At 36.9% G+C, this 17,501-nt stretch overlaps 1 protein-coding gene across 2 annotated transcripts in view; it reads right to left on the reverse strand.

The window, feature by feature from the left end:
• Positions 1-17,501, reverse strand: part of LOC117991526 (6-phosphofructo-2-kinase/fructose-2,6-bisphosphatase-like) — a 36,330-nt gene that overhangs the window by 11,020 nt on the left and 7,809 nt on the right. The window contains exons 2-4 of one of the 2 annotated variants that reach the window (XM_034979120.2): positions 16,097-16,425; positions 1,727-1,861; positions 31-191 (exon numbers count right to left, since the gene is read on the reverse strand). In XM_034979120.2, coding sequence (XP_034835011.1) covers positions 31-191; positions 1,727-1,861; positions 16,097-16,415 — 615 coding nt within the window. In that variant the 5' untranslated portion in view covers positions 16,416-16,425. Of the gene's footprint in view, positions 1-30; positions 192-1,726; positions 1,862-3,011; positions 3,173-16,096; positions 16,426-17,501 lie in introns of those variants that run through there. The other variant, XM_034979122.2, reaches the window with a different exon arrangement.

Here is a 17,501-nt window from a genome sequence, read left to right on the forward strand (position 1 = left end):
GCACATGTCATGTGCATGTGTTTCACTTACAGCAACACTGTTCCCGTCCTTCAGCCACAGCACGGCGTCCTGCACGGCCTCGCGCGCGCTCTGGCGGCGGATGGCGGAGCCCTGCAGGTTGTCCGCACGGAAGATGTCGTGGCTACCGTACAGTGCCATGTGGCGACGCCGGTACTCACTACAGTCGAAAACTAGAACAAAGATATAACGATGAATTTTCCGATCAATAATATTATGAGCCTTTCAATCACCTACCTACCTACTTAGAATTAAGATCACACATCGAGCTTTAGAAAGAGATAATCAGCTGCTCGGCTTTGTGGAGAGTCGTCTCTGTCACTCACACATAAGTGATGTTTTGTAGCTGTACCTACGAAGCTGCGATCATCTCTGGCTAAATCTTGATGTGTAATGTAATCTTTATTTTCGGATACTGTAGATATTCCTGTTTTGTAATTTTCCTGTATAAATTTATAATTTGGACGGCGAACTCGTAGTGCGCATCACAAAAGTTAAAATAGCGAGAGATTATTTTATTTATTGGGCACGATGTGGCTGCATGAGGTGGTGACGTGAGCGGTGGGATGCGCCGAGAACGAAACTGTGTGTTTTTTCACAAAAGGCTAACATAATGATTTCTCTGTCATTCAACTTTTGGATATCAATAAAAGCTAGGTACAACTCAATTGGTTATTTAGATGTTACATCCTCTGAGAATCCTAAAAAGTTAGACATCAATAAAGAAACAGCACTTGTTATTAATAACTGGATGATGCCCGCGACTTCGTCCGCGTGGATTTAGGTCTATAAAAATCGGTGGGAACGGCATAAAAAGTACCTAGCCTATGTCCTTCCCCGTGATGCAAGCTATCTCTGTACCAAATTTCGTCAAAATTGGTTGAACGGATGGGCCGTGAAAAGCTAGGAAACAGACAGAGAGACAAACAGACAGACACACTTTCGCATTTGTAATATTTATTTGTTATTCGTTGAAGATTTTCAAAATAAGTTAATTAAAGCCTTGTACCTACAGACATTGAATTGAAGCCAGCTGTGACGTTGGCTATATATTCTATAGGTGTCTTGTCTAGCTGTGTTGCGGTTGGTTACACGTAGGTCTATAATAGACGTTACTACGTTCTCTAGATCTATTGACACGAGATACATTGAATAATATATGTAGGTACAATATAAGTAAGTATGTATTATATTAGTATGTAAGTAATATCTAGGACAGCCTATCGGCCTAGTGCTGAATACAAGTAGGTATAAATGACAGACGACGAGTCAAGATTAACAGACGCTTTCAAGCGGGTCAAGGTGAGACAATTAATTTATCAAGCCTTTCCATATCTGATAGATTGATCAGTTTAGCACGAGGAAAACATTCGGTACTATGAATTCAATATCCATTATGTAAAACATGAGAATAATAAAAACCATGAAGCCGTCAGAGGCGTCCAAAAGAACAGCTCATACCTGGCTATACCTGCAGTAGAAAACAAGTAAACTAAGTAAGTAAAATGCGAAGTGATACCATTTCAATTTTCGACGTCTACTCTAAACCGCTATCCTCAAGCAGCATTATGAAAGGGATAGCAATCGATTTAGACGTGCCATTTTAGTTTAGAGATTCTGTACAACGGAATTAGCCACATATTGTGATTAATGGAAAAATAAAATCTTACGTCGTCGTCATTATTGAGGGTCATTACGGGAAGCTAACCTTTAGTGCTCTCCCCATTCCAGTTGAGGTGTCTAGACAGGCGGTGAGCCAGCTGGCTCTTGCCGCGCGCCGGCAGCCCCACCAGCGCGATCAGCAGCGGCGCGAACTGGCTGATGCGGCGTCTGCGCATGGACACTGCAACAACGAGAACATCACTTTGAAAAACTTGAAGAAAGTAGTGTCACTATTTAAAAGCATGGTCGAAGTGCCATTTAGCTCGATGCGCCTCTGGACATTGAGGTGTTGTGATAGCTTTTTCTATTCTTAAAATGCTAAATGACTTTCAATATAGAGATACGAATATACACAAAATTGTAGTATATTAGGTATATAAAATTTGATTTTATTATTAACTAGATGATGCCCGCGACTTCGTCCGCGTGGATTTACGTTTTTTGAAATCCCGTGGGAACTCTTTAATTTTCCGGGATAAAAAGTAGCCTATGTCCTTCCCCGGGATATAAGCTAACTCTGTATCAAATTTCATCAAAATCGGTTGAACGGTTGGGCCGTGAAAAGCTAGCAGACAGACAGACAGACACACTTTCGCATTTATAATATTAGTATGGATTTGTTAATTAAGTTAATCTATGTTATATAAGGTACGATAGAGTTGTCATGTACCTACATATTGTATAAAAGCCCTTTAAACATAAATAAAGATATTAAAAAAAAACTTTGAAACAATAGAAAATTAGATATAGTCTTCTAAGATTATCTTCCAATTCAGTGAATAAAATTAAGTTAGTACATGTCAAACAAATGAAAATTTTGGTGAGAAGGCTGCGGTTTAAAAAAAATCGGTAAAGTGTTAGGTACTTTTTTCTATATATCTGCCAAATCTCTTGTTGAATGCATAGGCATGGTACATAAACATAGGATGATAATAGGTAGGTAATTCATCATTACCATCATCATCATGATCAACCTACCGCAGGCTCACTACACTCACAGAGCACAGAATGAGAAGGGGTTTGGTCACAGTCTACCACGCCGCTGGCCAAGTGCGGATTGGCCGACAGGCAATAGGTAATTATACGAAAAAAATCTAAAATAAGTAATTCACGGTCAAGGCTGCAATTCCAAAAAAAAAATTAAACGCGCGCTTTCAACGTCAAATCACTCAAATCGTTTCAAGTTTTTAGAGAATTGGAAAACCAATATATAAATATATAAAGAAATAAATTTTTATTTTAGAGTAGATAATATGGCTGAGTTTATATGCGTTTGTCAAAGAGGCATACTTATCTATAAAATATTAAATTGAGTAATTTAAAAAACTTACGTGGATTGTAAGCGTAATTCATTGTGAAACACATGATAACTGTGGATATATCTATATTCAGACCACAGAAGTCGATATGAATATAATAATCAAATTACTTTCTATTAATCACAATTTTTCATAGAATGACACAACATTAATCACCGACTCATCAATTGGCAATAGAAATGGCTTTTCCGCGCATAACTATTTATAGGGAAAGTCTTCACAAATAATATTATTTACTTATTGTACTATTTACTTGATATCTTAACCTATCACGGATATCTGGAGGGTCAATGCGATTAATGTGATTTTCATTGGAATCACAAGATCCGTTTAATCACAAATTATTCCGTCAATGGATAAACGCAGGCTTGGCAATATCACGCTCTATGCGAGTAAAAAGTACAGTCAGCGTCGCCTCGGTAGCAATGATTTCATGATTCATATCAGACTGTATCTAGGTGTTTCTTCCAATCCGCACTTGGCCTACGTGGTGGACTATAGACTACTATAAAATTCGCATTTCTCATTATTAGAGACCCGTATTTATAGTAGTAAATCTGTAATTGGTTGATAGTATAGGGCATGAAGAAAAAAGGATTAAGAAGATGGATAGATTGTGCCGAAGAAAACCTAAATAGGTAACTACGCAAAATTGGGAAGTTTACAGAATGAAATAGGTTAACAATAGAACTAATTGAGGAAAAAAATCTAAAACTAAAGACATTTAAGACGTAGGTACGTGCGTTAAACCTGCGCGGACGTGGAACACAAGTCTTGAAACAGAAATGATCGACCAATAAAAATGTTTTATAGTGGCGCGCCTTCGTAGTTTTTAAAGCAAAACAAACTGTTACGTCAGAGAATCGACCACGCCTCGATTTGGCAACGTAGCGGCTAGTAAACATTTGTCCTGTGTCAATGCAGTATAAAAACCAGAGGCGGATTAAATGTAGAAAGCGCCCTAGGCAAGCACCTCATAGGCGCCCCTCTAACAGCCATCTAACAGCCATATTAAAAATTTTACTAACTGATTTCTAAAGAACAAGGAATCGTCTCATTGCATAGCTGGTTGTTGTTGATTATACTATTTATGTGAACGAGTGATGAACATCACATCATGAAACTGCTATATTCAATAAGAGCAAGTTTCGGTTACTCCAAGATAATATTACTTAGTAGGTAGGGATAATTAGGCCAGGTAATTGAACTCTACATGATCGCGCGCGCCCCTTCGTATCTCGCGCCCCTAGGCACGTGCCTAGTTTGCCTTAGGGATAATCTGCCTCTGATAAAAGCTATAAGGTTTTGTAACAGTTTTGTATAAATACTAGTGGCACTGGAATGGTTTGTTAACGAAGAGTTTGCTTACATTAAAATAAGCGATCTCTTTTGTACCTATATCATACCATCATTCAAGGGCCAAGGCCCACAGGAGTGGATACTAGGTAGAGACTCGAAGAGAGTCATGGGAGCAACGGTATAAAAATAATCATACTTAGTTTAAAACTAGCTTATGCTCGCGACTTCGTCCGCGTGGACTACACAAATTACAAACCCCTATTTCACCCCCTTAGGGGTTGAATTTTCAAAAATCCTTTCTTAGTGGATGCCCACGTCATAATAGCTGTCTGCATGCCAAATTTCAGCCCGATGCGTCCAGTAGTTTGAGCTGTGCGTTGATAGATCAGTTAGTCAGTCAGTCACCTTTTCCTTTTATACATTTAGAAGATGATGTATCCAGTTACCCAGTAGTACGTATCTATAAATAATAGGACTTACATAGAAATGTACCTATACAGAAATGATCACGTTTGAAAACACGTGGCGTCATAATCTGCGTAAATATCTAGGAAATGTACTAATGTGTCATTAATTATTGTAGATGATTAAATTCCTTGTGCGTCGTTTGCACTTGAGCAGGTGCACTTTTAATTGGGATTATAGCAATTTTACTTTATTTTATGGATCAACAAATATTTTGAATGTATCATCATCATCATCATCACCCGATAGACGGCCATTGCTGGACATAGGTCTCTTGTATGGACTTCCACACGCCACGGTCTTGGGCCGCTTGAATCCAGCGGCTCCCTGCGACTCATCTGATGTCGTCCGTCCACCTAGTGGGGAGTCTTCCAACGCTGCATCTTCCAGTGCGAGGTTGCCATTCCAGCACCTTGGGACCCCAACGTCTATCGGTTGTACGAACTATGTGCCCTGCCCATTGCCACTTCAGCTTCGCAACCCGTTGAGCTATGTCGGTTACTCTAGTTCTCCTACGGATCTCCTCATTTCTGATTTGATCTCGTAGAGAAACTCCAAGCATAGCTCTCTCCATCGCCCTCTGAGTGACTCTGAGCTTTCTTAAATGTATGCGAAACTTCAATTCCCTACTTGATATTAATTTTCGGCTTCGTCCAAAAATGTGGTAAGCCCTATTTTAGGGTCCCGGACCTCAAAAGGAAAAACGGAACCCTTTTTCGAACTATGTGTCCTGCCCAGTGCCCATTGCCACTCGCTTGAAAGATACATAAATAGCTATAAATCAGAGGCCCGAAGCACGGTGAACGGACGCGTGCCAACGCTTGCGGACTTTGGACACCCGTTCAAGGAAACATTAACATTTCTACTCGAGACTCGACATCGAAAATCGAGACTTATGAGAAGTTAAACGCTGCAACTAGACCTATATGGGTTAAGGAGGTTTATTTATGAATCATTATTCATTAGTTGGTGTGCTCTAGTCTCTACACCTAATCGTTTGTTGTGTATTGTCTGCATTGATGTACCAACCTCCAACCTGGTAGGTACCTCAATGATTGTCTGGCTTGAAAAATGTTGATGGGTAATGGGTAATCGACAACGTGTTCATTGAGATAATTTATTGCTTGCGTCAATCTTCTACGAATAAAATTCACTATGATAAAATTAAGAAAAGAAGAATTTTTTGATGTTTATTATAATTTGTGACCTACTATTAAAGAAAAGTACCGAACGCAGTGGGTGTAGGTACGGCTAGCTTCTTGTGACAATGAATTTGGTTTAGAATAAGATTTTTCTTAGTTCTAATAATAATAGAATTAATAACACAAGATCTTTTGATTTTGTTCTGGACTTCTTACGCTGAGTTGTTCGTAAGAGAATTAAAGGGGCGATTAAACTAATTTTTAATCACAATCACCTTAATATAGGAAATGGTTAAATTAGTTGAATCTTCTCTTAAATTTTCGAATTTGTTTCAAACGTAACTCAAGAGTCTTGACGCAAAAAGAACGGAAGTAAGTAAAATTGGTAGGTAAGGTACCTATACTTGCAGCCTCTTGAACAAATATCATTTCTATATTGGTTAAGTCCAAGTATCCAGTTCTGATTCCTTCTCAATATAAATCATTGACTACCCAGTACCCTATCATTTGAAATGAACATGAACATTTACTGTTTATCTGCTTTGTAGAAATATTCCACGCTGATTATTATATTTTATCTAGAAGTCTGGGAGGTTCGGTTTGTTTTGATATTATAGAATAACTTTGCTCGACTGATAGTTACTAAGCGAATTTGAAAAATATCTATTAACGCACGACAGATGACTTGCTATTTATTTATAGTGATCTCAATGCTTAGTTAGACTGAGAACTAGCAACGGTATCGCAAAAGCGTCGCTTTTAGATCACCAACCAACATTAAAAATAATATTAGGAAGCGTTCCTGAAGAACTAGAAGTACTAAAAACTTTCGTGCAAAAGTTCTAGGAAGTAATAATTTAGGATCCACGTGTACATAATATAACATGCACATAAATTTGTAAAGAAATCACACAAATATTTTTAATATAGGTAGTTACAAGAAAAACTCTTTAAGTTATAACAATACATGGTTATAACTTGGCCATTTGCATGGGTGTTGGATCTGACTCCTAACTAGATTACCTGTGTAATAGAAGGGGTAACTAGATACAAGAAGAGACATTATAACAAATGAGAATAGATTTCAATTATTTAATATTATATCTTTTTTTTTATTTTTTTATTCAGATACAAGTTAGCCCTTGACTGCAATCTCACCTGGTGGTAAGTGATGATGCAGTCTAAGATGATAGCGGGCTAACCTGGAAGGGGTATGGCAGTTTTTATTAAACCCATACCCCTTTGGTTTCTACACGGCTTCGTACCGGAACGCTAAATCGCTTGGCGGCACGGCTTTTCCGGTAGGGTGGTAACTAGCCACGGCCGAAGCCTCCCACCAGACCAGACCAGAAATTTAGAAATTATAAAATTCCAAACCCCTGCCAGGAATCGAACCCGGGACCTCCCACTATTAAGACCACAGCGCTGACCAGTGCGCCAGGGAGGTCGTCAATCTACCTATCTACTGGGTCGTAGAGGTGGGTGTGGCAGCATTAGGTAGCAATTGGTGGCAATAGTGTGAGACTGTAGTGTAAAGTGTGCTGAAGATCAAATTTTATTTCAATTTCAAATAAAAATGAACTTAATCGATACAAAAACTGGGTAGGTGATATGAAAACAGCAAAAATCAATAATCATAGAGATAATTCGACTATTAATCAAATAGGTAGGTACCTACTTACTGTCCTTTATCAATTTAGATTCGACGTAGGTAAGTACTGATCGATCAGACGTAAAGATCAAAATCTACTTTTATGTGGCTTGGGTCTAGTCTATTGTATCCAAGTAAAATTAATTTGCCACTTGTTTTACTAATATGTTAATTAGTATGTCGATTGTCGTGTAATAAGGCAACTTTCAAATTATATCGATCAAGTTTTTTCCCAAATTGTACTTAAATGTTTGTAGGTAGGTACTTTGGCGTGATGACGCGTAGAAGTGAAACGGATAACTTACCTACAAATAAGGAGGGCCTAAATCTGATCACTAGAATGGGAGCTTTTCCAAGGCTTTGTTATTAACAGTAAAGACTGCAGAAGTGGCATGAATTGATTCACAAAAACTTGGTTTTATAAGATGCAATGTAAAATATATTGGCATATAATGCGGAGGGAAGAAAGCCATAATATGTCACTAGAAGAATGTTAAGTATGCATGTGGAAAGAAAAAAGAGGAGAGGGCGACCAAAGAAATGGTGGATAGATTGCGTGAAAGAGGATATGAGTGAAAAAGGAGTGGATAATACGTTGACGAATGACAGAAGTGAGTGGAAGAAGAAGACATGTTGTGCCGACCCCACGTAGCGTGGGATAAGGTAAGGAAGAAGAAGAATGAAAAATATATTAGCAAGGCATTCTTATTTATCGAACGGTAGATGTATTAGGTCTGTCGGTTCATTATGCAATACCAGGTTGTGACATCGTCTAATGGGTCTGGGGTGAATGAATGACGTCAAAGTTCACGCTGGCGCGCCGTATAAACATGTGCAAATTGCAGTCATCATTAGTTGCTCATAGATAGTCTAGAAAATTATTGACAAGAATCAGTGTAACTTTTCCATGATATATCGTATTACCAGGTAGGGCGCGTATCTTAGTAGGTACCTAGGTAGTATCTACCCCAATTATATATTCTGTGCCCATTGAGATAATAAACTTATTTCTATTATTTTATTTATTCAGATTGGTACAATTTAGCCCTTGAGTCTTGACTGCAATCTGACCTTGATTGCAATGTACCTCTATATCCCTCGTAGCTTTAGTTTTATTAATATGACGTACCTAATCAATTAATTATCACTATTGCGATTGCGATCCAGCAGACCAGGGGATATTATCTTACAAATTCAACAATTGATAATAATCAAAGAAATGACTGATTTGATTTGATTAGTATTTTTAATATAAGTAATACCGTTTTCCGACAAATTTTCAGGAGAAATCTAATTATTTACAAATTTACAGTAAGTACTTGGGACCAAATTATCTAATATTATTTAACAATTTGGTTTTCATTAAATTGTGTAGGTATCTTTTAACGAAATTCACTTCGATATAAGTATTTTTGTCCAAAAACCTTATGATTTTTATAAAATATATCAGAGTCTATGGAATCATGGACATCAATTATCATAGGTAAGACTTATTTTTGAAGCTCGTTCGTTGAGATTGACTACCAAACCCTTATGCTTTTGCTAAGTTATCAGTACCCTTATTATAAATGCGAAAGTGTGTTTGTTTGTTGGTTTGTCCTTCAATCGCCTCGCAACGGCGCAACGAGTTGACGTGATTTTTTGCATGGGTTTAGTCAAAGACCTGCCTCTCGAGTTGTTTCAATGAAAACCTCATTTGACGTAACATTTGTCGAATTTCTTAAATGACATCCAACTTCAAAACGCGTCCGCAATAGCATTTTTCATACAATAAATTTTATCGATAGTGTAAATGAACTGTCAAAACATTTTTTTGTCCACATCTATACTTTGTGGACTATCTCAATGAACCGTGCTAGGAAAACCATATTTTGAGATTGATGCAGTCATTAAATGATAGATGCAGTCGATTCGCAATCGGCCCGCTGGAGAGTGACATACATACTTAGGCTACTTTTTATACCGAAAAATCAAAGAGTTCCCATGGGATTTTTGAAAACCTAAATCCACGCGTACGAAGTCGCCGGCATTTAGGTCAGCTAGTCAATAAATAGTAACTAACCTATACCTACAATAAATAAACACATAATGATAAAGGCTGCAGGTCGTAGGCACCTATATGCTAATCTTGAAGCAGGAGCAATAAACCATTGATGTTTAATTTTTCAACAATAATAATATAACAGTAAAAATTGTAATCGCTTTAATAACATTCAAACAAAGCTTTATTTGGTTGACCATACACGATAATACACCACACCCACTGATTAAACAAAGGGCATGATAGCGCTAACTAAACATAAAATATAATAATTAATGTTATCTGAACATTTTGAACTCGTCTTTGGAGGAGGGGTTATTGCGTAAAACACTTGCAAATTGCAATCAGCAGTTTTGATTACGACAGATATGCAGCAGCTGAAGATGGACTGGATTTTTAAAAATAATAGACTAGCGTTACAGTATCAGTCGCAGTATGGCAAGTGACGATGCAAGCTGCAGTCTAAGGCTGAGATCGATTAAGCGCACTTTGACTTTGCTCAGACTTAAGATTGAGTTAAAAAGAGACAGATTCATGTGAGAGATATACAAACTCTGACTTAAGTCTAAGCAAAGTCAGAGTGCACTCTATAGATTCCACCCTAAGATGGAGCGCGCTTGCATAGAAGATGCCTATTCAGTCTCGACTTAAAGGTTCAGACGCAGGGGACAAAATGATTGCACTAGGTAAATTAAGTTGTTGCCAATTTTCTGTAAAGTACCTACCTAATTAAATTATAGATATAGAGTTCAATAGCCATGTTATGTAGTACCTACCTAGTACCTACACCTTCCTTATCTGGACTGAATTTTATAGTGAAAGCCATTAATACTGGATCGAAATAACAATAATAATTAATTATTGGACAAATTTTAACAATTGAAGAACTCGAAAAACATTGAAATATGAATGAACAACTAAACAAGTTTTTAATGAAACAGGAACTAAAATATGCTTAGACCCTCAGCAAGTTGATCATAATCAACCGCAATTTTTTTAATACTTTGGTAGGTACCTACTTAGATAAACTAGTTCTAAATAAAATACCAGCCAGAATATTCAAGCAAATGTTATGATGAAATTGAAAAATAATAATGCAAAGTTCTAAGTTTAAAGTTAATAGTGATAAGTTCTTGTTTAAAAATATTTTTTTATCATGATACGATATCAGTTATTATTTAGATAGGTATTTAATAATGTTGAAAGTCAAACAAAATCAGCCCATGCTACGTCATTCACCCATACAATCAACGTGTTGTTAAAGTGATATCTATCTACTAATTATCGATATTATTCAAAAACAAAACCGGCCAAGGGCAAGTCAGACTCGCACACTGAGGGTTCCGCACTACAATCGTTTTTATCGACATTTTGTACGATAAATCAAAAACTACTATGCCTAAAAATAAAATGAAAATCTGTTTCAAAATGTAAGTACAAGTAAAATTTTTCGTAAATGATACCCCATTATTTGGTATAGTAATCTTTGTTTAAAGCAAAATTTGTTCATGAACACAAATTTTTTTCATGTAATGCAACCACAAATTCACGGTTTTCAGATTTTTCCCTCATATCTGCTATAAGACCTACCTTCCTGCCGTAAACGGGAAGTAGTTACCCTATAGGTTTCTTGACAGACAGACATCAAAGTGATCCTATAAGGGTTCCTCTTTTCCTTTTGAGGTACGGAACTCTAATAAGATACCTACTGAAGATACAATTATTATAACGTAGATATCAGTACAATAATAACATTATAGAAGCGATATCAAAACCACAGCCACAGTTTGAAGTCGGCCTTGTTGCTGGGGGCGTGGTTATGACGTCACACGCGTTTTGCAATGGCGATTGAGGCCTGTGTTGATGAACTCAATTTGTTTCAATAGGATCAAATGTTTTGACACTCTGTTTCTATTTAAATGGCTTCGGACGCGTATTAATCATGTATTAATAGACTCAACATGTTCAATAGGTAGTTAGGTAGTAGGTACGTTATCCAAAGCAAGACTTATGTTGATATTCCCAACATAACAAAGAACTTTGTGAAATAAAACCAGCCAAATGCGAGTCAGACTCGCGCACCGAGGGTTCCGTACTACCATCGTATTTTTTCGATACGATAAATGAAACACTATAACGCATAAAAAGAAAAAAAAACCTGTTTTATAATGTACAGGTCTCTTTCATATGATACCCCACTTGGTATATTAATCTTACTTTAAAAGTTAAAAATACTGATTATAATTTTGTTCATGAACACATTTGAATTTTTTGTGATGTAACCACAAATCCACGGTTTTCGGATTTTTCTCCATACGTGTACTATAAGACCTACCTACCTGGCGAATTTCATGATTATAGGTCAACGGGAAGTACCCAATAGGTTTCTTGACAGACAGACAGACAGCCAACAAAGAGTTTTGAGGTACGGAACCCTAAAAAGCGATCGCAGAGTTTCTTATCATGCTAGAAAATTCATCCTTAGGTGACTTTGAAAATATCAAAAAGAAATCAGCAAGTTTTGATTTTAACAATTTGACTGATTTATAAATGAATCAATTAGAAATTCAATCACGTAGACAATAGGTACCTAGTAATAGTCCGTAACTTTCGGTAGGGCCCTACGTGTGATGATATAAATAAGGTAAAAGTGCAATTCGGGAAACACTAAAGTCATAACCATGATGAAGCAAAAATTATGGCCATTTTCCTGAAGCAACTAAACAATATCCACGTCTACGCACATCAATTTCATTATCTACCTATTTTATTAGAGTTCTTGAACCTGAATTTACATAGCCTTTACGACTTCTACACCAATATTTTCTAATTGGACTCCGTAGGTATGCTCATAAAAATATCACAGATAGTGGAGAAAACTGTTTAGTCTTATTTGTGATCAAATGAAAATGTCTAGAATATGTATCACAAGTCAACCCATACTGGAAAGAGTAATGCTCTGTCTGGTGTAGTTAAAAATAGGTAAAGTTATATCTACCTGCTCTACAATACTGAATTGGAATGTTCAAAAAATTGCTTTGAATACCGGTGGAAGTATATTTACTGAATGATTATTTTTGCTGATGGTTAGATATAGTCTAAATATGGTAGTCTTTAGACTATATCTTCTAGTAGTAGTAGTAGTTATCTGTAGTTGTTTCAACTTGAAAATTATAAAATTGGGCTATTAAATTGGACATGGCAGCTTTACTTCTAAATACTACTGAAAGAGACGAATACTTTAGCGTATCTCCTTTACTATACTCTAGGAGTGGGTAATATCGTATCAAATCGAAACCATATGTACCTATATTCGATATCGGATTTCGAAACGCTATATTTTCTACAACTATATTAAATTGATCGATATGCAGTTCTAATAAACACCTCGCGATGAAAATCGACCCCTTTCGATACCGATTCACAACGATTTATGACAAATTCACAAAGTGTATTCATAATTATTTACATTGCTTGAACACGTGGACAAGGGGTGCCCCTTTTTGGCGATCTACCAAACATCGCACAAAACTTGTGACAACCTAGGTTAGTAAAAGTTACACTAGAATAGAATAGAATAGAATGTTTTTTTTATTCATGTAAACTTTTTACAAGTGTTTATGAATAGTCAGGTAGTTTTAATTTACCACTGGTTCGGAACGCCGTTCCCACCGAGAAGAACCAGCAAGAAACTCGGCGGTTGCTCTTTTTAATTTTTCAATTTACAATGTTATTATACCGTACTATACAAGCCATTGCAGCCCCGTGCATTGCTGGAGCGAGTCAAATCCAAGCTTTTTTATCGTTTACATAGTCTGCGACTGTATAATATGCTTTTTTTAGGAGCATACTTTTAACACATTTTTTAAACTTGTGTAAGGGCAAGTCTAAAATTGCTTGTGGCATTTTATTATAAAATATTACACTCATTCCCACAAATGACTTTCCCACCTTCCAGAGGCGGAGCGCAGGAGTAGCTAGCTTATTTTTGTTTCTAGTTTGCCTATCATGGAGATTATTTTTTGTAACTGTGAATGTTTTGTCGTACAAAAATTATATTATTGTAAATATATTGGGATGTAGTATGTCTAGTAATCTGGAATGTGTATCGCTGGCATAGCATTTGTGTATGTTGTGGTTATTGGATGAAACTGAAGTTGCATCTACTGACCACAACGTTAGTGACAAAAGAAAATCTGGAAATAAACAATTTTGTGATCATTAATAAACGATTAGGTAGCTAAGACATCTTGAGCAAAATGTCAATCTGTAGGTACCTATTATAATTAAACTTCTCTAATCTATGGTACTGGTACCTATCCATCCAGAATCCCGATGATTAAGTTTAGTAATATAAGGGTATCTGTTGTATTTTTAATTAGAAACTGATTACAAGTTTCCCTAAATACATACATATTATAATAAAACGTGTAAGAAAGCAGCAGTAAAGAGGACTGGAAATACCAATTAGGTAAATCTTGCCACTATTTCTTCGTTTAACCGTTACGAAAAAAGATTAGGTGTTTTAAACACAATCTCACAAAGTTGCCATTGATTAATGTGCCGTGATAAATTTTGAACAATATTAGACATGTACTTATTTTACGTATTGTATATTTTATCTGTTAATAGCGATATTGTTCAAAACGTGTTCCGCATTTAGATAACCCTGAACTTTCCAAGTCATATATCTATTAAGTACTATATGGAACTTTCCGACTTTAATTAGATATGTTTTATTAATGCACGTATGGCACGTATCTAATAACGTATCTTTTGACAATATCTTTAATGTTTTAAATACATATTTTACTCTATAGTCATCACATTGATGACTTTTAATAACAGTAGTAGATAGGTACCTACTTATAGCTATACGTATACAATTATTGGTGTTGTAATGAGTGGGTGAAATTCACGGAACAGAAAAAACAGTTCTTTCTGTTCCGTGGTGAAATTGCAGTCGTTAATTTCGTAGTGAGAAGTTTAAATGATGCAAAATTGGAAAATTTTGATCAAAATTGGTATACAACGCCAATATCTGTGTGCTATGGGGTAATCTTACTGTCTCTTTGCTTTACACGTGAATAAAAGCTGATGTAGGTACCAACAAATAAATCTAGAAATGATTTTATTCGAATTGAAGTCAATTCTTATTAAAATTTTCAACTTGAACATATTACATCGTCGTTCTAATAATTAATCGTTGCATGTACCCGTTATCTATACCTACTAATAATATGATGATGAAGAATATGAAGAATTAACGACATGGCTATTGTTTACACAACCATTACTTAGCGATTCACATCACAACCTTCACTTAAAAGTGTTAAATTGATAATTTTAATTAATTAGTAATTACTGACGCCTATTAATTTTATTTGACCCTGAATGGTGGCCATGCAATATTAGCTTAATTATTTAATCATAATATTTGGATTTCCTCTTCGCTTCTTTACATTTTTATACATTTTTTTTCTTTTCTTATTTTGATGCTCCTTGATCTTGATGCTGTCTCCCTGATATGACACGGGGCCAATGTGTCAACTGTCAACGCATATACATTTTGATAGTGTTTTGATCCAAGATTTTGATATATGATTTTGATATCTACACGTGATCAGTTACCACGTTTCAACAGAGTTCTAAAAATAACTATATTCACTGTTTTAAAAAGCGTGAAAAGACGTTAACCGATACAAGCCTTGGAGACAGAACATCTACTGACTCTGATGAAATTTAGAATGCTGAAAATGCGAATTCAGTTTACACTTAACAAGCGTTTGCGAAACTGTGTCAAATAACTTAAAATATCTTCGAGGCTGGACGCCCATTGGCTACTCGCTTGAGCAATTGTTTTCAGCTGAACAATTGATTTAACAGATCATGCTTTCATCAAGACATTCGGGAGTCGCAAGGATATCCGAGTATAAGCCTATTTTGGGCATTTTGTAGCTGCCGAAAAGTGGTTGCTATTTCGTTAAACTGTGCTCGAGCTATCCTTGCTAGAGGGGTAGAGGGGGGGAAAGCATTCCCCGCTAGAAGGCAATATTCATCGTGAACCAAGTCAGCAGCCAAAACTTTCGCTAAAGCACTTAGCGTGTCCAAATTGGCCGGCTTCCTTGTTTATTTTGCTTCCATCACTAGACCGATAACCTCACCTCAGTGAAAATATCAAGCTGTATTTCGGATTTGAACTGATTTTGATCAAACTTGTGGCGAAGTCTGACTCTATGCTTGCAGGCTGCTAAAGTTTTGTGTCAATTTTTGCAGGGGTGTTAAAGTAATGTGTGCACAAAAATTATCTTGATAGATAATGGTGGCTAGTTCCACTGTATAGGAATACAAATCGAGTTCTGAAAATACTCAGTGCTATTGTTTCCATAATGTTCTCTCCGGATCCTTAGTTCCACTTTCTCCTATTCTTTAGGTTGGTACTTTTAAACCTATCAGTAAAGAGTTTAGCTAAGTTTGTATAAAAGCAAAGAAGACTTACCATTGGTGAGGGCTTTCTCCTTGTCCTCCATCATAGCATGAGCAGTGCTAGCTCCCGGTGCCATCACTATTCTCCTCAACGAAGGTCTCCTCACTAGTGCGACGACGTGCTTGGTGCGAAGCTGCTGTGCTTTCCTACGACGCGTGCGCACTCTGTGGAGGCTTGCGAGCGACTGGCCGCCAGCACTTGCGCTTATCACGGACCGACTCTTATCACCTCGGCAGTGATTGCCAAGCAACCATATAACAGCTGAATAGATTTTGCAATATATTAGCCAAATATACAAGTACCAATTACCACGGATGCTCAATAGCGCCATGAATAGCGATCTGAAACAAACAAAAGTAATCTTTTCATTTTACGATTATCATCATCAACAACCTATCGCCCGGCGCACTACTAAGCCCGGGTCTCGTCTCAGAATGAAAAGGGTTTGTTTGGACACTGTCCACCACGCTGGCCAAGTGCAGATTCATAGACTCCATTTTTTTTCAGAAATCCCTCGAGCGAACTTGCCGAGGCGGGTGAGCTTGAGTAATTGACTAATCGACTGAGCGAAACCTTGTAAATATTGTAGACTAGCTGACCCGCCCCGGCTTCGCTCGGGTGGAGTATTTCGGACTGGGAGTGTCATCGTGAAGCCGTTGCTTGATACCTAAAATATCAATTCACTATCAGAAATTCTAAAATCCCCACGATTTAGGACTTTAGTACTTTGCAGCATCAGGATTGAGGAGTTAGGATCCGAAGTTCAATGATGTAGCCTATGCTTGGTACCTAAATTAATTTTGCATCATCCGCAGTTCCTGAAACATTATAGTTTAGGAGTGCTGTACCCTACATCATCAGGGTTGAGGAGTTGGGACTTGAAGTCTGAGAATAAAGTCGTTGCTTGGTACCTACAATATGAATTCACTATGAACAGTTCCTGAATCTTGACAACTCAGGCGGGCAGTAACCCTGCAGCAGGATTAAGGAGTTGAATCCAGAATTTTTTATGTGACCACCATGAAAACTTTTTTTGTTGATTTAAAAAAAAAAATTGCAAATCGGTCCAGAAACCTCGAAAAAATCGATGTAGAAAAACGAACCACCTCCTTTTTGACAGTCGGTTAAAAACCGATGACCTTGAAATATTTACGGAACAATCTTTAAAATATCCCCTTTCTAACAAAAAAAAAATGAATGAAATCGGACTACGCGTTAATGAATTACAGCTCAGTATACATTTTAACTTTCATCCCCTCTCCTACGGGAACCATGCTGAATTTCGGGATAAAAAGTATCCTATATTCTTCCTCATAGTATAAACTCAAATCGTACCAAGTTTCATTAGAATCCATTCAGTAGTTTCAGCGTGATGCGCGGCCGTGATACAGACAGACAGACAGACAGATAGACAGAC

This window comes from Maniola hyperantus, chromosome 19 (assembly GCF_902806685.2).
Source record: "Maniola hyperantus chromosome 19, iAphHyp1.2, whole genome shotgun sequence".
Lineage (NCBI taxonomy): Eukaryota > Metazoa > Arthropoda > Insecta > Lepidoptera > Nymphalidae > Maniola > Maniola hyperantus.